Source organism: Nothoprocta perdicaria, unplaced genomic scaffold, assembly GCF_003342845.1.
Source record: "Nothoprocta perdicaria isolate Ctin4 unplaced genomic scaffold, notPer1 scaffold_549, whole genome shotgun sequence".
In the NCBI taxonomy this organism is placed as follows: Eukaryota; Metazoa; Chordata; class Aves; order Tinamiformes; family Tinamidae; genus Nothoprocta; species Nothoprocta perdicaria.
The window spans coordinates 73,696-96,535 of NW_020455809.1; the positions used below are offsets into that span (position 1 = coordinate 73,696).

At 36.6% G+C, this 22,840-nt stretch overlaps 1 protein-coding gene across 1 annotated transcript in view; it reads left to right on the plus strand.

Annotated features, from left to right (window-relative positions):
* LOC112955247 (mucin-2-like) overlaps positions 1–22,823 on the plus strand; it is a gene marked incomplete at its 3' end in the record, with an annotated part of 32,510 nt that extends 9,687 nt beyond the window's left edge. The window contains exons 6-31 of the mRNA XM_026048523.1: positions 369–585; positions 1,072–1,197; positions 2,316–2,433; positions 2,761–2,899; positions 3,324–3,434; positions 4,436–4,505; positions 6,702–6,839; positions 7,369–7,533; positions 8,133–8,227; positions 8,935–9,061; positions 9,411–9,666; positions 10,557–10,609; positions 10,867–10,967; positions 11,368–11,519; positions 12,010–12,151; positions 12,708–12,818; positions 13,112–13,291; positions 14,089–14,328; positions 15,116–15,272; positions 16,414–16,542; positions 18,290–18,437; positions 19,459–19,502; positions 20,048–20,236; positions 20,606–20,635; positions 20,995–21,459; positions 22,258–22,823. Of these exons, the coding sequence (XP_025904308.1) occupies positions 369–585; positions 1,072–1,197; positions 2,316–2,433; positions 2,761–2,899; positions 3,324–3,434; positions 4,436–4,505; positions 6,702–6,839; positions 7,369–7,533; positions 8,133–8,227; positions 8,935–9,061; positions 9,411–9,666; positions 10,557–10,609; positions 10,867–10,967; positions 11,368–11,519; positions 12,010–12,151; positions 12,708–12,818; positions 13,112–13,291; positions 14,089–14,328; positions 15,116–15,272; positions 16,414–16,542; positions 18,290–18,437; positions 19,459–19,502; positions 20,048–20,236; positions 20,606–20,635; positions 20,995–21,459; positions 22,258–22,823 (4,269 nt within the window). The remainder of the gene's footprint in view (positions 1–368; positions 586–1,071; positions 1,198–2,315; positions 2,434–2,760; positions 2,900–3,323; positions 3,435–4,435; positions 4,506–6,701; positions 6,840–7,368; positions 7,534–8,132; positions 8,228–8,934; positions 9,062–9,410; positions 9,667–10,556; positions 10,610–10,866; positions 10,968–11,367; positions 11,520–12,009; positions 12,152–12,707; positions 12,819–13,111; positions 13,292–14,088; positions 14,329–15,115; positions 15,273–16,413; positions 16,543–18,289; positions 18,438–19,458; positions 19,503–20,047; positions 20,237–20,605; positions 20,636–20,994; positions 21,460–22,257) is intronic.
* Between the last annotated feature and the right edge of the window lie 17 nt (positions 22,824–22,840).

Here is a 22,840-nt window from a genome sequence, read left to right on the forward strand (position 1 = left end):
AATATTTGATTTTAGAAAAATGGCTAATATTTGATTTTAGAAAAATGGCTAATATTTGATTTTAGAAAAAAGAAAGCCTCACATTTAGATAGGCAATGAATCTATGTGGATACCTAAAAGCAATAAAAACTGCCCTCAGCTTTTTAAAAAAAGGTGAAGGACAGAGGAAACTCTAAGGTTGTGTGTAAACTATTTCCCATTTATGTTTTTCCAGGGAGAACCTACTATATAGTTCCTTCTTCCTTTCTTCAGTAGTTGTCATTCTTCAAGGGCCAACAGTTTTCATGATAGGAAGGGGTCTGTCTAGAAGTTTAAGTGTACGTGTACATATCTCTTAAATGTAAATGCAATCTTCTTTCCCTTCTTAGCGTGATGAGTGTGAAAGGTTGCTAACATCCTCTGCGTTTGCTGATTGTCATTCTCACCTCAATGTGGAAATGTATGTGCAAGCCTGCATGCAGGACAAGTGTGCCTGCAAGGGAAAAGAGGACTCCTTCTGCCTCTGCAGCACCATCTCTGAGTATTCTCGACAGTGTTCACATGCAGGGGGTCGGCCGGGTGAATGGCGGACGGAGCACTTTTGCCGTAAGCAGCTTTATAAATTTTACTAAATCAACAAGTATTCCATGAATAAAGGACTATGAAACATTTTAAATTATTCCTTCTTTGTAAAGCTGTAAAGATGCATCACTAGAGCAAAATACCTACATCCTGTATTCTTCCTTCATTCTCCATTGCCTTTATCATGAAGAAATGTTTCTCAGCAAGTAGAATATTTTTTTCTAGTTCGAAAGCTGCAAGGCTTGATGCTGCATGTGACTAAGATCATTTAGTCTATTTGAGGCTTAAAAACAAACAAACAAAAATGGCAGAGAACAGTTCAGCAACAGACATACATTCTTGGCAAAGTGGAGTGTGACTTGGAACACCATGGATTTAAAGGGAGTGGATTAAAGGGAGTCTGGTTTGGGACACTTGGCTTGAGAAGAGTAGGAGATATGTTCTGTAATTTCTGAGGAATGATGAGTCCATCATACTCAAATAACTGATAATGCTTTTCTCATTCTTTAGCCAAAACCTGTCCTGAAAACATGATCTATAAGGAAAGCAGCTCACCCTGCATGGATACTTGTTCACACTTGGAGATCAGCAGCCTTTGTGAAGAGCACTACATGGATGGTTGTTTCTGCCCTGAAGGTAAATGTGTATCTTGTTCCTGTATCTTAACTTGCGTTTAAACCAGAAAGCAAAACAAGAACAAAAGCAATAGCTGTGGCAGATAGGTTCATAACCAAAACACAAAACATTGTCAAATTATATCTTAAAAGTTAGTATGGCTACTCATTGATTTGCTCCCAGGACATTATAATTCTTGCATGTTAAAAAAAAAAAAAAAAAAAAAAAAGTAATCACAGAATCACCACATCACAGACAGGCTGAGATTGTAAAGGGACCGCTAGAGATCATCTAGTCCAACCCCCCAGCTCAAGCAGGGACACCTAGAGCACAGGGTGACATCCAGGTAGCCTTTGAAGACCTCAAGAGAAGGAGACTCCACAGCCTCTCTGGGCAACCTGTTCCAGGGCTCTGTCACCCTCACAATAAAGAAGTTCTTCCTCATATGGAGATGGATCTTTTTGTGTTTTAATTTATACCCATTACCCATTATTCTGTCACTGGCCTCCACCGCGAAGAGTTTGACCCCATCCTCTTTACATTCTTCTTTCAGATATTTATACATATTGATAAGATTCCCTCTCAATCTTCTCTTCTGAATGAGCTGTTTAGCCTGGAGAATGTTATTGGTGAACTAATTTATAATTTTGCAGTTAAATCTTACTGACACATGGAATAGGTCATCTGTATTTGGTCATAAAGGATATTTGCTGTTAAGTAGAAAATTGTGCTTTTAGCTTTGAATAATTCTGATACAGTGAATATCATTTCCCAGAGACTGAAATACTCAGGCTTACTGTCAGCCTTAGGAATAATAATATGACAATTATTGTCTACAGCTTGCTCCCGAAGGACTGTCTAACCATATAAAACGCTGTGATTGTTATTGGATGCTTCTATGGAGCTTTTCATTTCTGTATAGTTAGGTGAATGGATAGGTTCAGATTTTCAAAGCTGGAGAGAAGTGATTTCCACATCTATATTAAAAACATAGAAATTTATCACATTGTTCTCAGAGTTTTGATGACATTAACCTGTGTTTTATGTGTCAAGAAGATGCCCACTCTGAGAGTTTTTCCACTCTGGAAATTGCTCTTGTTTCAGAATGAGCTATAGTACCTAACTGTTGTGCTTTGTAGGAACTGTGTATGATGATATCACTGAGAAAGGCTGCATCCCTGTTAGCCAGTGCCACTGCAAGCTCCATGGAAAGGGATATGCACCTGGACAAAGCATCACCAGTGAATGTGAAGAATGGTAAGAATCATGGTTATTTATATGTCTTTCTTTGAATGATTGTGCATGGGTCAGCCCTTTTCAATCTTCTACCTAACTGTAGAAGATTTCCTGAAAAAATTCTGAGCTTAGATTTCTGTTGCATGGCTATGCAATCTGTTTTCTGAAAGCTTTTCTTTGGTCAACAGCATACAGGTTGAAAGGTCAAAGATAAAGCTTCAGAACATCCATGGATATCTTGCTGTTTGCGCAGCATATGGATGCTTTTAGTGCTCTTAGCTCCTATGTATATACTTAGTGCCTATATATATATTTACATATATTTGGGGGTTATTTGTCTGTTTACAGCACCTGTAATTCAGGTAGATGGACATGCAAGGATTTACCTTGTCCAGGCACATGTTCAGTGGAAGGAGGTTCTCATATTACCACCTTTGATGGGAAGAAATACACTTTCCATGGAGACTGTTACTATGTGTTGGCCAAGGTATGTGTGCTACAGAGCCTTCTATTCTAGATTAAATGCAGATACCTGTGCACTGATGTCTAGTAGCTGTGAGTTGCTGTTTCATTCCAGTTTTGAGAAGAGGAAAGTAGAAGAGTGCTGTATCTCAGTAGCAAATTCATCTAGGAAAAAGAGCTAAGCAGCTATTTCAGCCATCTCTTTCTAAATGATCCCTATGCCTCATGATACCTCATGCCTATCCTTAAAGAAAAGACAATGATCTTGATCTAGAAACTAAACCATTGAATTTACTTGAAAAAGCTCAGCTTCTGGGCACAGTGCTGAAAAGGAGTTATAAGTTCTGCACTACTTGTTACTACAACGGATAATTGCAATTTTCTCTTTGTGCTCTCAACTTGTGCGTGAGATGTTTGATTAATGGATATTTATTTTCCTGTGATTGCAGGGTAATGCCAATGACTCTTATGTCCTGCTGGCAGAACTGGCTCCCTGTGGCTTCATAGACTGGCAGACATGTCTGAAGAGTGTTGTGTTGCTAACAGACCATAAAAGAAATGTAGGTAGTGTGCGAGTTCTGCTAGTGTGGTGAAAAGTAGCAAATTACTGGGAAACACTAAGAATTTTTTTGAGTTCCTACTGTTGATAGGTGAGACAGTTCATAATGACTATAAAACAGCTGAAGCTTCTGCCTCAAAAACTTTAAAATGGGCCTAAGATAAACAATTGCTGAGTGTGGGAAAATTTTAGTGTTTTTCTCCTTCCCTTCTCAGCATTGTATGATTATTCTCATTGTAAGGGGAGGAAGAATGGTACTTCTATTTCCAAACAACCTGGGATACAGTCTTCTATTTTATTCAAATAAAATTTTGCAGATCTAATTGAATGCATTTTAGAAGATATCCAAGGTTCTCAACATTGATGCAACCCAACCTTCCTAACTAGTTGAATCAAACTTAAAATGTTGGGAAATCTTCATCTTCATCATGATCCATATTTCTGTCATTTTTGTTCTGATTTACTTCAGTATCCCAATTGATACAGGCATACCTATAGTGCAATTATACATAATAGTGTGTTGATATGTATGTATACATAACGTTCATCCTTAGTTACTGGTCTTCCAGCATAATAAAAGGGGAAAAAATGTGAGGAAGTTTAACAAGTTGTTTATTTATCGTATCAGAATCATAAGAAGCCATTATGCTGAAGCTGTGGTACATACTTTTGTAGGGAATAAGCACTTACTATTGATCATGAAGGAGAAATGTTTTCTTCTACTTGCCAAAGTAGAACTGCTTGCAGAGCAGAATTGCTCTGCATTGTTTTACTGCTCTATATTGTTTAAGCAAGAGTAAATGAAACACTGAATAACAAGACCAAAAGTTGCTTGTATTCCACAAGTCAGTCACATTCAATTTCAATTAGGTCATAGTCTAACTGTGCAAAATGGTGCTCGTTCTATCTGACTCCTCTCTTGTAAGATTTTTTTTTATTATTATTAGTTTTGATTCTTTTCAATGCCTGGAGCCTAATTTTTTTCCAATTACTTTTACTCAGGTGGTGATTTTCAGATCAGATGGCAGTGTGTTACTGAATGAAATGACGGTGAATGTGCCTCATGTATCAGGTAAAGGAGACAGCCTTGCATGTCGTGTATTACAGAGCTAGCTTCTAATATAGTTTTGATTATTTGATAAAGCAATTACCTTTTCAGAGCCCAAAGGGGAAGAAATATGAGAAGCCTAGGATTTTTTTTTTTTTTCAGAAACTGGAAGAATTAACTAGAATGTAGTCTAAACAGCTTGGGAAGGAATGAGTTTTTTGATTAGTCTTAACTGGGAATTTCATGACCAGGCTCTTGATTTAAAAAGATGACCCTTTTTGACACATCTTTAGAATTCATTTGACATGTAGCTTGGGGAAGAGCAGTTGCTGTGATCTAAATGTGAACAGGTAACAGTCCACTTAAAAAATGGAGTTTTAGCAGTTTCTGAATGTGGGTACATGCACGGGGAATATCCTGGCCCTTGGTCATGGTGAAGCTTGGGCTTGTCCACCCCACTCCTTCTCTTCCCTATGCCTTTGTTCGGTGGGAAGGAAGTCTGGCAGCAGAGACCAAAAGGTAACTGCAATATTTTTTGGCTAAGACCTTGACCTGGACAGCCAAGTAAAGAATGGTATACTGTATAGCACCTCCTCATCCTCCCAACTCTCTTGAGACATCAACATCTTTTGAAGTAGTCAACAGATTTTAGTAAACACTTGAAGCTGACGCAGTCACCTAATTCAGGAGCCCACTAGCAGGATGTCACTATCAGACAGCAGCTGTTAGATCCTAGAGTAACTTTCCAAGTATATTAACAACTCTCGTTATCACTCTTTTAGATTCTAGCAGTACATCGCCACGGTGTGTTTTGCTTCTGAGTTACTGGTCCATCTGCTGATAACAAATTATTTTCCAGGAAATATTGATTTGCAGAATTAAGCATTCTTGGGATATGAAGCTTGTGAATGCTTGCGTAAAAGCAATTATAGTGTGTAGTTAGAAGTTTAGAATACATAACTGCTGTAGACAATAAGCAATACAGTATAATAGACCATAAATGAAATAGATAAATCATGTAATAAATAGATTTGCCTTAATAAGCGATGATCAGGAACTAGGAAGCCTGCTTGCTACATTGTGTTTATTTTGTATGTCAATTCTGCTCTTTTTTCCATAATTGCTAGATAATTTTATATTGCCTATTCGAAACACAAATTCACTGACTTCGTTTTTGTGAGATTATTTTGTGAAAAGTTGAGACGTACAAGTAGATGATTTAACATCTGCTCGATTCACTTCTTGTGAATTTTGTGAAGAAAATTATTCTCAGTCATGTTTTGTCAGAGCAACTTGTTTTGAGGCACAAGTTTTCATCTGTTTTCTATTCCAAAGCAGCAGTTTTCCACATGGTGATCCTTTTTCCCTATGAAGGCATTCTGTAGTTTAGCAAAATGAAAAAAAAACAGCAACATGGTTTCAATCCAATAATTACCTTTTTAATGTAGTTTGAGAGACCACATTCTGGGAACATAGGTCATTGCAAGATATGAGAGCCAAACCAGTCATTTGAAAAGTAGCATTTAGAGATGAATGATTTGATTTTGATACTTTATGGTACATGCTATTTTTAAAATGGATTATTACCAAATAGACAAAGCAGTCTTTGCCCTCTAGATCAGAGCTTAAGTTGATCACTAGCTAAAAAAATTACTTTCCACTGGGTATTATTGTATGTGGCAGTTTATTATGGGACTTTAATGCATTTCACAGATGTTTACAGCAATGGCTTGTACCAGAGACATTGCTCAGAAGTTCTGTTGTTCTCATGGATTTTATTTTATTAATAAAATAAGATTTTATTAGTAATAATATAGTTTTGTATTGGCTTGTAGAGAGACACCTATTTATCACTCATTGAAACGTGTAATGAATGACATATACAGCATTGGGGATAATGCTTCCTCAAGAAACCTCTTCAGACTTTTCACACTAATGAGTTAGCATTGAAATTGTCTTGCAGAAAATCTGAGTTAGATTCTAATCCTGGGACTGAATCACTATAGGTAATTAGCTTGTAATGTGGGTAGGGACTACTGTGATGTCTTAAATGTCCAGTAGCTTTTAAAGGAAAGAATGATTAATCTGATCCTGATCTCAAAATTTTTGTGGAAATCACTACCTCAGAAGCTAATGAAAATACTACTTGCAGTGATCTGTGTGTGTGTGTGTGTGTGTGTGTGTGTGTCTCTACTACACAGTTCACATTTTGTTTTTCAGCCAGCTTCTCAGTTTTCAAGCCATCTTCCTACTACCTCATTGTACAAACATCTATTGGACTTAGGCTGCAGATCCAGTTGTCCCCAGTAATGCAGCTGTTTGCAACTGTGGATTCATCAGCCAAAGAAAATCTGGAAGGCAAGTGTCCACTCAAATGGGAAGCAACCTATGCTGGACAGCTGGACAGTCATGTATTCTTTATGTGGTGATAATCTGTGGTATTTATTGATTCAACAAAGAGGAAAATCAAGGCAGACACTGTAACTTTGGAAGACATTTGACTCAAGCAAACTAGAAATCAACTTTATATTAAGTTGACCTATCGCTTATGTGCTTCTGTTTCTTAGAATATTCTTTATTACTTAATCTATCTTTAAAACTGTCTATAAAACCAAGCATATGAAGCATTTATTGTTTTTATTTTATCAAAGAGCATAGAAATACAGATTATGAGGAGATAGGCTGAGTCAGAGATGTCTTCTTGGAGACTGTTTTTCTCGGAGATTACAGATTTAAAGTTGGGCTCCTAAATCTTCTGTTATGCATTAATAGTGACATGGAGTAATCAGATGTGTGAGCTCCTGTCTTTGATGTTTGGATCAATTGTACCTCCCCTTTTAGAATAAAGCTGGGCAATGGTTATAAAAAATGTCCACTCTTTCAATAGGTCTTTGTGGGAATTTTAATGGAATAGAAGGTGATGACTTTCAAACGGCCAGTGGACTGGTAGAAGCTACAGGATCTGCTTTTGCTAACACGTGGAAAGCTCAATCTACCTGTACAGATAAGCTAGAAAGGCTGGAAGATCCCTGCAGCCTCAGCATTGAAAGTGGTAAGTATGCTTGGAAGTCATATGGGTGGCTCTTGCCAGAACGAGTGGCCTCCAACATGTACTACTGCAGCAGGCTTTTAAGAATTGTACTGTGGCACTAATATTTTTTCAGAGGACTGGCAAATTAATAATGCATTTCTGCAAGTTTATATGCCTGCTAGCACTGGTTTCCTGTCAAAATTGAGTGAAAGTTTAGAGGATGTTTGCAGAGGAATCTTGAGCTTCACAAAAGATGGGGCAATATTTTATATAATGTGCAAAGGTGGTTTGTGTTCCATGGCATTACTTCTTTTTATGTTTAACTTAGCTTTATATTCCCAAACTGGAAATGTCTGTGACAATTCCAGGCAGACACAAGCAGTAAGATACGATATATGTTTTTATGTTTGTGTGACTACTGATAGATAATTGAATCAGAGAATAGATTTATACAGTGACTGTATGCAACTTTCTCCATTCTCCAAATTCATACAGGTGTCTCCTTTGTATGGTTGCATTGCGTTTATTGATATGTGCAAACCTAACAGGGCATGGCACAAGAAAAATAAGTAAATGTGATGAATGTGATCATGTAATTTCATTTTTCTCTTTTCTTGTAGCAAATTATGCTGAGCATTGGTGTTCTTTGCTGAAAAACACTGAGGGTCCTTTTGCCAAATGTCACTTAGTCATTGATCCTTCAGAATATTATAAGGTACTGTAATCTTACACTCCTATTAGGACTGGTTCATTTCAAGCAGGTACTACAGGCCATTGCTCAAGCATTTGAGACATTACTGTATAGCTCGGCAGTAAGAGTTGATGTAGCTTTTATGTTATTAACTGAGGCAACGTAGCATAGTATATATCCAAAATATCTGCTATAATGAGATTCTCTCAAAGCACTGCTTTGGAAGGTCATTATTGTTCTTTGGATTGATATGTTTTGTATTTACTATATATTTTTATTGAATTTTCCAACTTGAAAGAATTATTCAAAAGATGCAGTTATGCAGAGACAGTTTAAGTCTACTTTTACAGATTAGTTGTTATTTAGTCAGGACAAAGTAGTAAAGTATTTATTAAGTTTCCTGTGGTAGTTGAAATGTAACACCAAATCACTGTCATGCCACACTCTTTTCTTATCTCTGCTCATCACTGTTCACTGAAATATGTGGTGTTAGGAGACCAGTTACTTCCAGGTTTGTTTCAGGTTAGAACAAGCATCCAAACTTATTCATTCTGAATGAAATGAAACTTTCAGTTTTTGAACTTGAACTTATTCATTCCTTCTGTTGCTCTCTAAACCTAGTAAAGCATAAAAGCTATATCAGAAAAAGGGTACAGGATATTTCAGGAAATAGGAGTTGGAGTTACCAGTGACTGTCCTGCGGGTTTATTAACACTTTGGTTCTTCTTCAGAAATGTAAATATGACACCTGCCTCTGCAAGGACAGTGAAGAATGCTTGTGTGCTGCCCTGTCCTCTTACTCAAGAGCCTGTGCTTTCAAAGGGATCATACTGGGAGGCTGGAGACAAACTGTCTGTGGTGAGTACTGGAACTGTAATTCCACTGGAATTAGCTACCAGGAATGAATATAGTTCAAGTCTTGTTACATTCATCCAAGGGATTCAGAATATCTTGGAAATGGTCAGTGCAATTAAAATAGAGAGTGCTTGGAATGTTTACTAGTTGATGTGGTGTTCTTCAGCCGTCACTTACTCATGAAACATATTTGAAAAACTAGTTTTCTATCTTTAACTTTCACTTTCTTCCATAGAGTATAAGCATATTTTACCATCACATGCTAAAAAGCTAAGGCACCAAAAAGAAAAATGTTGTGGTTAAAATACCCATTCCGCGTCATTTAACAGTTTGCTTCTTTTTCCCCCTCCAGCAAAAGAAATATCTGCCTGCCCAGAAAACCAGATCTTTCTTTACAATCTCACAATGTGCCAGCAAACCTGTCGTTCAGTTGCTGATGGTGAAAAGCACTGCTCGCAGGACTTTGTTCCTGTGGACGGCTGTGGATGCCCTGATCATACTTACTTAAATGATCAGGGTACATGTGTGCCCATCTCCAAATGCCCATGTTACTACAAGGGGTCATACCTGGAACCAGGGGATTATGTCACCAAAGATGAAAAGCGTTGGTATGTTTTATTGTGGCTCCTTGTCTGTGGGGATAAAAGTCATTTTAAAATTTGCTCATTAAGAGTAAGCTGTCTGGCTGTTAATAGTGCTTTAATGAACATTTATAATATATTTCACACCTTTTTCATGCTGAGCAAGTGTTTTCCTTTTGTAATGTAGTTTATTAATAAATGAGATATACAGCCTTTTTGTGTGATGGGAGTAATGGCCTTCGCAGAGAAATGTGATTCTGAAGCTCTACTCTAAATAGCAATTTTGTTGAGTAAAGGGAAAAGGAAGCTAAATGCCCAGCTATAATGTCACGCTGCTGTTTGCTTTTCTGTCAAATACGTATTTTTTCCTTTACCGTTTTCCGCTGCAGGAAAGTCCCCTTGATATATATTTACTGTAACATAGGCTTTTGAAAGCAACTTTCATGATCCTGGTGTTTTCTTCTGAACTCTGACTATTTGCAGAATCAATGCAGCATGAATCATCAGTATGAACAGTGAAATACTTCCTTCTCTCCAAAGAAGGGATCAAGTGGGAGATTAAACATATAGGCCAAAGTTTGCAGCATTGTGACTTGAGCAGCCATGGGACTCTACTGTGTATCCAAATGATAGTTAACATTTTTATCTGTTTTTGCATCATGAAAATGCATAGTATTAAAGTTGAAACAAACAGCAGTTGTACCTAAAATCTAGGCATTATGCTTAAAATCTCCCAAGATTATCCTCAAGTGAATATTTACAAGTGCAGTTCAGCAGAGTTCACCTTGAAATAGCAATAAGAATTATGCAAGGTATTTTTGATAAATACTGTCAAATTTTTATAAACTTTTTTAGATTTATATTGCAGACACTGAGTTTGTGTTCTGAATTTGTATCTTATCGCATTTCTTTGCTAGTGTTTGTCGAAATGCAAAGCTCCAGTGCACTTCAGTGACTATCGGAATGGCAAGTAAGTGACATTCACTAAAGTAAATAAATGAAAAACCAAACCCCAAACTTCACTTCTTATTTGAAGTCTCTCCTTGTGTTTTGCTTTTTTTTTTTTTTATATCTTTCTGTGAAACAGTTAGAAATTTTGATGTTGTTCTGATGTCTTCACTGACTCTTTCTCACAAGGGCTGACTTTCCCTAGTAACTACTACTCCTCACATTTCTTTTGCCATTTTTTTGATTCACCGAAATGAACAATATGCTTTTATTCAACAGAATGTCCTTCTCACAAGATATATTTTGACTGCAACACATTCCAGAACTGGACTACACAAACACCTATACAACTTAGCTGTCATACTCCTCGAAGTGATCATGTATGTATTCAGTTTTTCTCTATGTCATGTTTTCTTTGTTCAACAAATTACATATTGCAACAGAGGATTCCAGGAAATGCAGTTGTAAATAATGAATTCTGACATTTCCCCATTCCTTTCTTTCCTCCAATGATTTTACTTTACCATTTTCGAGTACATATCCTTCTTGTTTTCCCCTTCCTTTTTGCTTTCATTGAATTTGCAGTAGAGACATACCTCCCAAATGAAATATGATTCAGGTTGTCAGGCAATCCCGATACTAAAAAGAAATTTTGTAAAATGAAGTGATATGAAACTGTTTGTCAATGTAGTTTATTTCAGGAGTGTTCTTGAAAAAAAATGGAAAGAAAATGTAGGGTTGTTTTATAAGATAATTCCTTTTTTTCCTTATGTTCCTTAGTTCCAAGCAGAGTGCGTCTCAGGCTGTGTGTGTCCTCAAGGTCTGTTTGATGATGGGAGAGGAGGATGTGTTCAGCAGAAGGATTGCCCATGTGTTCATAACAAGCAGTGGTATTCTCATGGAGATGAAATAACAGTGGACTGTAAAACCTGGTTAGTCAAAATTTTCTACTTTCTTCTTACAGGATATATTTCATACAGGGGTAGTCATTTCTAGGCTTAAATACTAGAGCAGTTGAGATCACGCTAGATATAAAGGTTTTGTTACTGGGCATACTTCACAACATCAGAGGAAATATAGAATTGTACTGAAAATATGAGGGTCAGATCATAATTGAGTTGGTTGAGCCAACTCAAATTGAGTTCAGTTGGTAGAGCCACAACTACCTCTATTTTCAGCAAGAATATCATATTGGGAAAGTGTGATTATTGTTGGATATGGTCATTGACTGATTTAAGAAATGAAATTGTCTAGGGCTGATCATTTTAAAACAGGCTAAGCCCTTAAATTTGGGACGTAACATGTAAGTGTGTCTTAAGCACATCATCATGTAGTATCAGATAGTTGGATGGTTTGTCCTGCAGTTTTTCAAACAGCACACCCTGGGTGAAACCTGAAGTCAGCTCTTTTGCTCTCTTGTAGTACCTGCCAGAGCGGAGGATGGAGCTGTACCAAAGCTGGTGTCTGCTTTGGGACTTGTACCATATATGGAAGCGGCCATTATATCACCTTTGATGGAAAATTCTATGACTTTGATGGGAGCTGTGAATATGTAGCTACTCAGGTAATGTTCATCAGGAAGACTGAGTTACCATCTTCAAATGCTTTTAAATGCTTTTGATAAATGCTTTTGTCATTCATCGTTGTTTGGTTTCGCTGTTTCAGAGGCATTCGCAGCTTTCTGCATTAATAAATTCTGTATTTTCAACCCAAATAAGTTGTGTGATAAAACAGTCACAGGTTATGTTTGAGATGACTGTTTTATAGTAAAAGCTGACAGGTCATTTCCAGTCATTTGAATTTAATAAAACTTCTGAGATTACAAAATAGGGTTATTTTTCTTTTAAGGCATAATCCCTGCTTTGCTTTATGGTCCTGATTGTTTCCCAGGTTTTGGCACTAACAAACTGTAATTACTGTAATTATGTGTTTTTGTAGGTGTATGTGCATATATAATATATGCATTAACACACATACGCACATATATAATTTGTTATTTTATATAGGAAAATGATAATTTATACATTATGGAAATTTAAATGATTACACAAGTTATTGTTAGATTGGAATAAGAATAAAATGTTTTACTTAAATTTCTTATGCTCTTCTTTTTTTAATAGGATTTTTGTGGTGACAAAAACTCCAGCAGCTCATTCAGTGTTATCACAGAGAACGTCCCATGTGGAACTACAGGAGTGACCTGCTCAAAAGCTATTAAAATGTTCTTAGGGGTGAGTAATGATGCTTAAGTGATATTTGGCTGGTAGAAAAGAGTAATACATCCAATATGTAAGAAGTAGTAAGCCATGTCTTTAAAGCCACTTATCACCTGTAAAGTTTATCAGTGTGTAAAGGGGTAGGTTCTAATCTACTGAGTCCTGTTCTGGCGCTGTCACCTTGGAAAGTTAGTCCATAGCCTTTGAGTTCGTAGTCTCCCAATTGGTTGTACCATTAAGGGGGCTCTAGTATTTTATCTCTTTATAAGAGTTAGTGTAGTAATATTTTTCATCTTTTTACTTTCCAGAACACCGAACTGAAGCTGGAAAACAAGGATTATAAAGAAATTCAGCGAGATGTTGGTAATGAGGTGCAGTACAGAAAAAGGACAGTTGGCCTCTACCTTGTTATTGAAGCTAGCAATGGTGTGATGTTGATTTGGGATAAGAAGACTACTATTTTCATCAAACTGACTGCTGATTACCGAGTAAGGAGCTGTCTGTCTTCTTATGAAGTAGCAATATGAATAGATGAGATAAGAAAACCAGGATGATTTCCTATTCTGCCTCCCTCCTTTAGCTGTTATAACCTCTATGCATTGATGATTTACATGTAGCTTGTATTGTTTGTATCACAGCCTGTAGTGGGTGCTGTTGTAGTTCATACACTCCCATTTCAATGCATTACAGAGGATGCATAGTACATGACTGCAAAAAAGTAGAATGTCTAAGGTGTTCTAAATTTGTGAATACTAAGAGCTAGKCATCCAAATTTATGGGATGCAAATTGAATGTGTACACACTTGGAAATCTGCATGGAACCTCAGCCCTGAGTTAAACCAAAATTATCTCTGTAATATATGGAGATTACAGGTTTTTGAAAAACAGCATGCTGAATTATGGCCTATATTAACAGTATATTGACAGTTATATTAACAGTATTTATCTGAATTACCATGAATGTTGAAAAATGGGAAATATCCATTCTTTTCATCTGGAAGAAGTTTGGCCACTCTGGAGTGTTAAATGTTGGATGAAAGACCTCATGGACATGGAAGTAAATGAGATATGTAATAGGTTTCAAGAAGGGAAGACATGGGCAATTGAGTAGTTTGCTAAATAGGCAAACGCACTCAATTTCTGTAGAAATTATTTGAAACTAAAAAATACACAATTTGCAGGGAGAATTATTTGTACTTTCTTAAAAGTCAATGTTTTCTTTCACTAGAGTCTGCTTTTTCACTTCCCTGATACATTTAAATGCCGTGGATGTGTTCATTTCCAGGGCAAAGTGTGTGGTCTGTGTGGCAACTTTGATGGCAAGTCCAACAATGACTTTACAACACGGAGTGGATTGCAGGAGATGAGCGCTCTGGAGTTTGGCAATTCCTGGAAGCAGTCTTATACCTGCCCAGATGTCACAGAAGAGATCCTGCCCTGCAGTGTGAAACCACATCGCAAGTCCTGGGCAGAGAAAGAATGCTACCTAATCCGGAGTCCAGTCTTTGAAATCTGTCACTCCAAGGTTGGTAGAGATTAGTATGTGATGGGACAGCACAGTATCTTAAAACAGGAAGAAGATGAATGAAGAAACAGTTCAATAGGGTGATCTTCAGCTCAGCTTGCAGTATACAGAGGTGTATATGCTATGTCAGGCTTACTGTTTTCAGAGCACAGTGTAATCTACTCTCCTTGCCTCTGATCTGTAGTAATGGTAAGACTAACAATAATTTGCGTTTATGTCACAGTGGAAAAAAATCACTTAGCTTTAATATGTTTTGTTTTAAAAAGATTTAATATGTTTTTCTCCGATTCCTCCAGGGACTAAAATCCAAATTTCCCCTAGTGTAATCTAAAACAAAAAGGTGGAAAAGCTTTGCAAATGTGTGACTGGATGGAAGCACAGAACTGTACTTCGTATTTGCTGTAAAATGGTAAAATGCAGCCTTCCTGAGGTTGGTCAGTGCTTGGCTGGCTAAGATAAACTTTCATGGGCATCAGCCCTGGTTGATTTTGAGAGCAATAAAGTGGAATTTCTGTGAGAAAATGTGGGAACTACCAAGACCTTAACAACTTAAAAAAGATCTTAACAGCTTGTGAAGATGGTATGCTACTTTAAATCCATTATTATCTGAAAAACAGCAAGCAGTTTCCAACCTATAATGTTTATTCAAGATTTGTTAATTCTTAGAAATAGTCTAACATCTGCCCAGTTCATATGCTCATACCTCAAGAGGTCTTACTGCTAGCTTGCAAGTTTATTAGTTAGAAAACTAGTTTGGAGATGAACCCCAGCATCATTTTATCAACAGGTGGACCCAACCCCATTCTATGAAGCCTGTGTTCATGATGCCTGCTCTTGTGACAGTGGTGGAGATTGTGAATGCTTCTGTTCAGCAGTCGCTGCATATGCGCAAGAATGTATCAAAGCTAAAGCCTGTGTGTTCTGGAGAACTCCAGATATATGCCGTGAGTTAACATTTAAATCCAACTCTATCCTGCTAGCTGTTGCCAAAGAGCATATCAAATAAATAAGGAATTCTGTTATTGCAGGATTGTGCTGTTGTACTGACTGTACAACATGATTTATTTTCTCAGGATATCAGGGAAAGAACAGATCTAGTTACTTTGTTGAGTTAAATCTGAACTAGTAACTGGTGTATTTCAGGATTGAAATACACAAACAGGATATACGAATATATCCTTGAATGAACCTAGCATGTTTTAATACATTAAGGCTAGATTTGATATGATCCTTTCATTTTTCTTTCTGATTGGTGAATGGGAATTCCTGATAGCTTTTTTCTTTAAAAGAAGATCTCATTTTCAGAATTTGGTTTCATCAATTGTATATTGAATTACTTCTGCTTAGGTGGCCCTCATATCTATTGAGTGTTTTAAGCAGTGTCCATTAGTGGTGCTAATGCTCATACCAGTATGTCATGCTACAATTTAAGATCATATTTAATATTCCCCAGAACAATTTTCAAAAGAAAATTTTGAGATTCCAAGTGTCAGAAATATCAAAGTTTGGGATTTTCAACATCCATTCTGAATCAAAAGTAAGGCTAATTTTCAAGTTTAAAAAAATAATCACTGCAACAGAATTAAATCAGAGCTCACAAACTTTTATAGAGTATAAAAGCTCCTTTGTCCATAGTGAGGTAAGCTGGATCCTCCTTAAGTTTATCCATAAAATTTCATATGCTTGTTCTTGGTCTGCTGGAGATGACTATTGAATCATGTGATACAGCAATGAGATAGGGAATAAGAAAATCACAGAAATTTTCCATTCATTTTTAAATTAAAATCAACAGCAATTCTGTTGGTGTGTTTTTTATTTGTGTGTGTGTGTGTGTGTGTTTGTGATTTTAATCAAGACAAAGGGTGCTCCTCTGGTGTTCAATAGCCAAATCTTGGTTTCCATAGATATGAACTTCCCTCACCCCTCAAAAAAGTTTAGTAGAGTAGAAGGTTCAGGGCTTGTAATTAAAAAAAAAATAGTGCCAGCTTATTGTGTATATTTATTTAGCATGTACCATTGAAGATAAGAATTGACCTATATTCTGGCAATTATTTTTTTTGATGGAGGTCTGCTTTTTCTCATCAGCCATATTTTGTGACTACTACAACCCTCGTAATGAGTGCGAGTGGCACTATGAGCCTTGTGGCAGTAACATCATCACCTGCAAGATGATCAATGATGTCAGCACAAATTTCTCAGTACCCTATCTGGAAGGTAATAAATTCATGACCATGTTTTTATTTTATAAAGTGTTGTTCAGGTATCGTTTAATGCTCCTATAGTTTCAACTGATGTCTTCAGTCTCACATAAATATTTTATGTGATGTAATTTGTTACTTGTAAAGATCAATGGATGATAGTCACAGGCTAATATACATAGAACTAAATCTCTACATTGGTAATATCTTAAAGCATGCAGAATTATTTTACCATTGTAATTTTGCATCCCATCTTAATGGTATCTCAAGGGAAACCTTTTTCATGATAAACGAGCAAGTTACTACTTGTGTGTTTTCTCATCTAATCATTGTTATGTGTCCGATGTGTCTTGATTTTTTTTTTTTTTTTTTTTAATTAAATTACTATGTGGTATACTACCTGTCATCATGGAAGTGACAGTAGTACACTATCATTTGTGTACATTTCAGGACAATGTAAAATATCCTTGGTGTCAAACACACGTTGCTATATATTGGATTCTTAATTACAACATAAAATATACTGTAATTACAGTATTACAACATACTGTTCAGGGGTTAGTACTTTGCTGTTTAGTGCATCTCATTTGTGTTTTCTATTTAGGCTTTAAGATGAAGCCTGAATAAAGCTTGGTTGGGTTATTCTGCATTCCATTCCACTTAGAGGCTTAGCATATGGTACAGACACCATTTAAATCTCATTGATCTCCTTAGAGGATATAGAGATATGATACAAGTAAGAATATAGAAAGGCTATATGCTTGATAACTGAAATGGGATTTTGTCTTAGTATTAGTTTGTAATAGTAAAGTTACAGGAACTATAACCATCTAAGACCCTAAGTGAAGATATAAATGTCTTCTATTATGCCACAGGATAAGGTTGAAGAGAACAGGCATGTTTGGTCACACAGTCTTTTCTTTTGGTTTGGACCACAAATGGCTATCTTTAATCTAGGGATTGGAAAGAATTGCTCTGAGCTTACTCTGCTATTTTAGTACTGCTTGCTTTAGTACTGCTTGATAAACACAGCTAAGGTGACTTTTAATTTGAAACAAATGAGATTATCTGTTTAGGATTCCAGTATAGTATAAGGAGCACTTCATGTAATTATGAACTGGACATTTTATTTCAGTTGTTTATTTGGAAGCAGGATGTAGTAATCTAGGAAAAGCAATGATGACCAGAGGTGATTAATCCCTTGCAGGGTAGAGTCTGAGTCACTGGCAGAAGGTATGAGAAAATGCAGATAGAATATATATATATATATGTTGGATGGAGATAGCTTGTCTATTAAAGGTACATGAACAAGGTCTATTATTCTAAAAATTGTAATGAAAATCTAGTTTTTTATTAAATCCACTTCCATATTGGGAAAGTGATCACATTTCACTATCAGAAATTGTTTAAGTTTCTTTGTCTTTAAAAATTACCACATGTCTATAGACCATGTCTAGTGTGAATTAGGGATTGCTCCCGTGTGTGAAAGAAAGCTTTCCTACTTTTCATGAGTAGAGTCTTATTTAAGCCTGCTCAGCCCAGTATTGTCAGGGGAGATGTTGAAGATAGAAATCTTTTGGAAAGCTTGATTGCCCAAGGATTAATTTAAGTCAACAGGTTTTATCCATTTCTTTCGTGATGCTTCATTCAGTGAGAATCATTTATTAATGATGGTGATTTACCTTCAGAAAAGATCCTTTCATTGAGTTAATTGTTTATATTTTTCTATGTGTTGTAATTTGTACTACTTGTGGTCTCAACAGGCTGCTACCCAAGATGCCCTCCAGAGAAGCCCATTTTTAATGAAGAGACAAATAAATGTGAGACCAGTGATGAGTGTGGGTGTTACTTCAATGGAACTTACTATGAACCTGGGGAAGAAATACCTGTAGTAGAGAACTGTACAAAATGGTATGTAGAAATGTGAAAACATGTGCTGTCATTCATGAAAGAATTTATGTATGCTGAGCCTAAGTAAATGAGTAAAATACTAATTTTAATACTTTACTCATGAGCCTCATTTACTTTACTAGGCCTTAAGCACATGTTTTAGTAAGTAGAGAAGAATTTTTAAATGAAAGTATATAAAATACATATTTTATAATATATATGTATAATATATATTAAATGAAAGTATATATTAGTGTTCATCTATACAAACCAGAGGAATAATGTTCATTCCTTACTGTCAGTTCAGTCTTATAAGACTTAGAGTCTGTAAAGTTTGTTGAAATAGCACTGCCAAGACTTAAAGATTCTAAACTTTTCATTTGTAATTTGAAATACTCCAGACTTCAAGTTGGTGATCTAATTTTAGTAAGTATATTAGTAACATCATTACATTTACTTTCAGAAACGTCATAAATGATACCATGACAAGAAGTCTGGATATGTCTCCAGAATAACTGTTTGCTGCCTTTGGGGAAGAGTGAGGCTCATCTGTCTTGCATATGCATTTAAGAGCTGGATTTCAAAATCATCCTAATCTCAAAGGATCTGTGCTATCTCTGAAAGAGATAATCAAGTCTTAATTGCTTATTCTATGCCTTGCTAGTGATAGCATTGATATTTATGAATCCACATGGTGAGCTGAGGCAAAATAACTGATCTGGCTTGAAAATTAGCTCCCACAAAAAGCAACTGTTATTACACTGTTGTAACTTAAGAGTACAAAGCAGTTCATGATAGTTTGAAACCAGGTATTTCAGAGCAGCCGTAGGATGATTGTGGTGGAATGAAATAATAGTAGTCAATATTGGAAAACCTGGCAGCTAGAAAAATAATCACTGTATGAACGAAGATCAAGTGATAAGTTTGTACATTTTTATACTCTTAATTATGCTAAATGTGCTATAAAACACCAGATTTTTTTTTCTAGATTTATCTTGCTGCTGGATGGCAACATTTTAATTTTTGAAATTTTTCTTTTTAGTGTATGTGTTTCCTCAGGAATCACGAATTGTACAACCATCCAAGGTAAGTCTCTTCTTTTTTCCTTCAAATAAAAGAAAAAAAAAATGAAGCTCTTGTCTTTACAAAAGGTTTAGTATTGATTTGGAATATATTTCTTACAGTGGAAGTTGTGGCAAAAGAAAACAGAGTACTACTTTTGTTGAGTGTTGTTGGCTGGACTTTTTGCTCAACCTTTCTCTCATCTCTGATTTTTTTTGTATCCCATATCCAAGCTAACAGATTTCTATAGAGAAAGAACAGTTTTTCTATGGAGAAATTTGTTAGCTTGGATATAGATAGATTTTGTCCTACTAGAACATGCAGTGTAATAGAAAAGTGTCTAATGATAAATTACAGATTTTACTTCTCTCAAAGTATTTGTAAGTCTGTCCTTCCAGTTTATTTTATTCAGAGCTTTATTGGGTGTGTTTTGACTTTCTTTCTCTAAATGTAAAGATTACACATTTAAATACTGATTGGTATCCTGGGTGATTTCTTAAGATTTTTGCCTTTTAATTCTACTTCATAAACAAAGTAGAAAAAGTACACATTAAAGCTCTTTCTTACAGGCTGTCCTTGTGTGATCAATGGAACCAGATACGAAGTGGGAGAACCCGTGGGGCAAATAAAGGATGGTGACATGTGTACAATATATGTGTGCGGAGAAAATGGATCTGTAGTTATTGGAAGTGTTGTTCCTTGTCCAACAACATTTCCTACAATCTCTTCAACCTCCTTTAGTACTCCTACCTCTACAGGTATGCACTTAATAGAGATACATATTAAATAGTTATCTTCTTTAAGGAAAAATATCTTGAAGATACAGTGCACACTGTGTTGGGTGTTGCAATTAAAACAGCTAGAGTGATGCTTATGAAAACTGCACTAAGAGGATTTGAAACACTTTGTAACGATTTACCTCTCATGGGTGAAATCATATCTATAAAGGTACAGGATGCCATAATAATTCTGAAAATGAGTTTGTATCAGTATCCTCCTGGGATCTTAAAGCAAATAATGTGTTTTAGTTTAAAAAAATAAATTAAAGCTACCTATATTTTTTTTCTGAAACTTCCAGATGATGGAAATATAATAAACTTACACTAATACTTTTCTTTCCGTTTCAGTTACCACTAAAAGCACTCTGGGAACTACAAGTAAGTTTTGAATATAAAAAAACCCAAATATTTTAAAGTGTAAAAAAAACATTGAAAGGAAGAATAAGTTAAAGACAGTCTCTTATAGAAAAATTGTTTTAAAACCTAACATAGGAAAGTGTGGTAAGGAATAAGAAAAACTTCTGAAGGCTTTATTATCTTAGTGATTTGATGTTGATGTGAAGCTTCCATTTAAAGTAATGGGTAATATTGAACCATTTTTTAAAATTGTTTTCCCTTGTAAAAATGACATAGTGCAGTGTTTTACTTCAGTCTCTAATGAAGGAGAAGAAAAACGTAACCTTCTCAGAATATCATCTGCAAGCCTAGGTGTTGAACCTCCCTATCTTCTCTTGCAGCTCCATGTTTTGGATTGGTTTGTGACTGGAGTGAGTGGTATGATGTTAGTAGACCTGAAGAAGGTGGTGGTGACTATGAAACCTATGAGGCAATAAGAAATGAATATGGAAATGTAATATGTGAAGCTCCTGAAAAAATTGAATGCAGGGCTAAAAATAGTCCAAATATAAGTTTAGAAGAACTTGGCCAGAAGGTGGAGTGCAACGTTACATATGGACTAATCTGTAAAAATGAGGAGCAAAGTGGTATCTGGCCTCTTTGCTATAATTATGAAATCAGGGTAAACTGCTGTGAGTGGCAAGAAGTTCCATGTGAAACTACACAGCGTCCAACACCAACTGCAACTTTCACCACCACCAGAACAACAATATTGACCATTACCACAACCCAGCAGCCAACTGTAATAACTACCACATCCAAGCACACACCATCATCTGCTACCCCAATAACACCAACCACCACAGGTATTTCATGAACCTGTACTCTTTGCTCTTGCCTTAACACAGAAGAAAAAGTGCGTTCAGCATATTAAGGCAATATAAGGGATATTGAGTTTCTACAAAATTTTACTTTTGCTAATAATACAGCTCCATCCTTCTGCTAGAGGAAATTGAGAGGGACCAATTTGTGAGATGGGAGTTATCCTGAATTTGTGCAAATGTCATTGCTTAGGTACAGCATTGCAAAATTGAATTTTTCTCTACCAGCATTACTTCCTTATCACTATGGATACTTGTCTGCAGTTCTGGATCTAGGAAGGAAGGTTTCCCTGATAGGGCTTACAGAAGGGTTTCAGTCTGAAGGTGGTCCCCAGTTTTGAAGTGTGGTCCCAGTTATTGACAATCAATAGTATTTTCAGTACACTGTTCTTAAGCCAGACAAGGCAGCTGATGCTAAACTGTCTTCCTCATGTCTTACTGTTTGATGGCTATTTTAGATTTATTGAGAACTCTATCACAGCAATGTCACAACATTCCTCAAGAGAGAGTTAGATGACTCGGTAGAATACGTGGAACCCTGATTTTCTTTCTGGGACTACACAAAGAGCCTAATCATACAAGTCAGCCTCTCAGCAGCCAGGAGGTGTACACTGCTGTAAGTGTATAGCAGTGTACTGATTAGGCCCCTTCTCACAGGCGTACTTTCATGGAGTCTAAGTATAGTGTTCGACCCAGGTGCAACCCTTAGTTCTGCTTTCACCCTTTCCAATTGCTCCTGCCCCAGCTGTTCCTAACTCTTTGTTTTGTGGATGTCTGATGTAGGACCCTGCGAGTGCATCTGGACAGACTGGATCGATGTGAGTTACCCAACTCTAGGCCCAGATGGTGGTGAAGATGAATCCTATGAGAATATCCAGAAGCATGAGCCTTCCTGGGAGTGTGCAAAGCCTGAAAATATTTCCTGCAGAGCAAAGGATTTCCCAGAAACGCCCATCAAGGATTTAGGACAAATACTGGAGTGCGATGTTAACAAAGGGCTCATTTGTAAGAATAAGGACCAAGTTGCAGGGGGAGTGATACCCATGCCAATCTGCATCAATTACGAGATCAGTGTCTGCTGTGTCCCAAACAARCCGGAGTGCATTCCAATCCCCGAATATACCCCTACTCCCCCAAGCACCACAGTGGTCACTACGCAAGTATCTACAAGGACCTCYGTGCCAACACCCACTGAAGCTCCCACCAGCACCACACCACACTCCACCGCCTCTACCGTCTCACCGACAACAACTACAATCATTACAGGCACACAAACACCCACTCCAACCACCACAATCAGCACAGGCTCACCAACACCCACCACCTTGCATACAGCTCCCCCCACTCCGGTCACTCCGCCTGTATC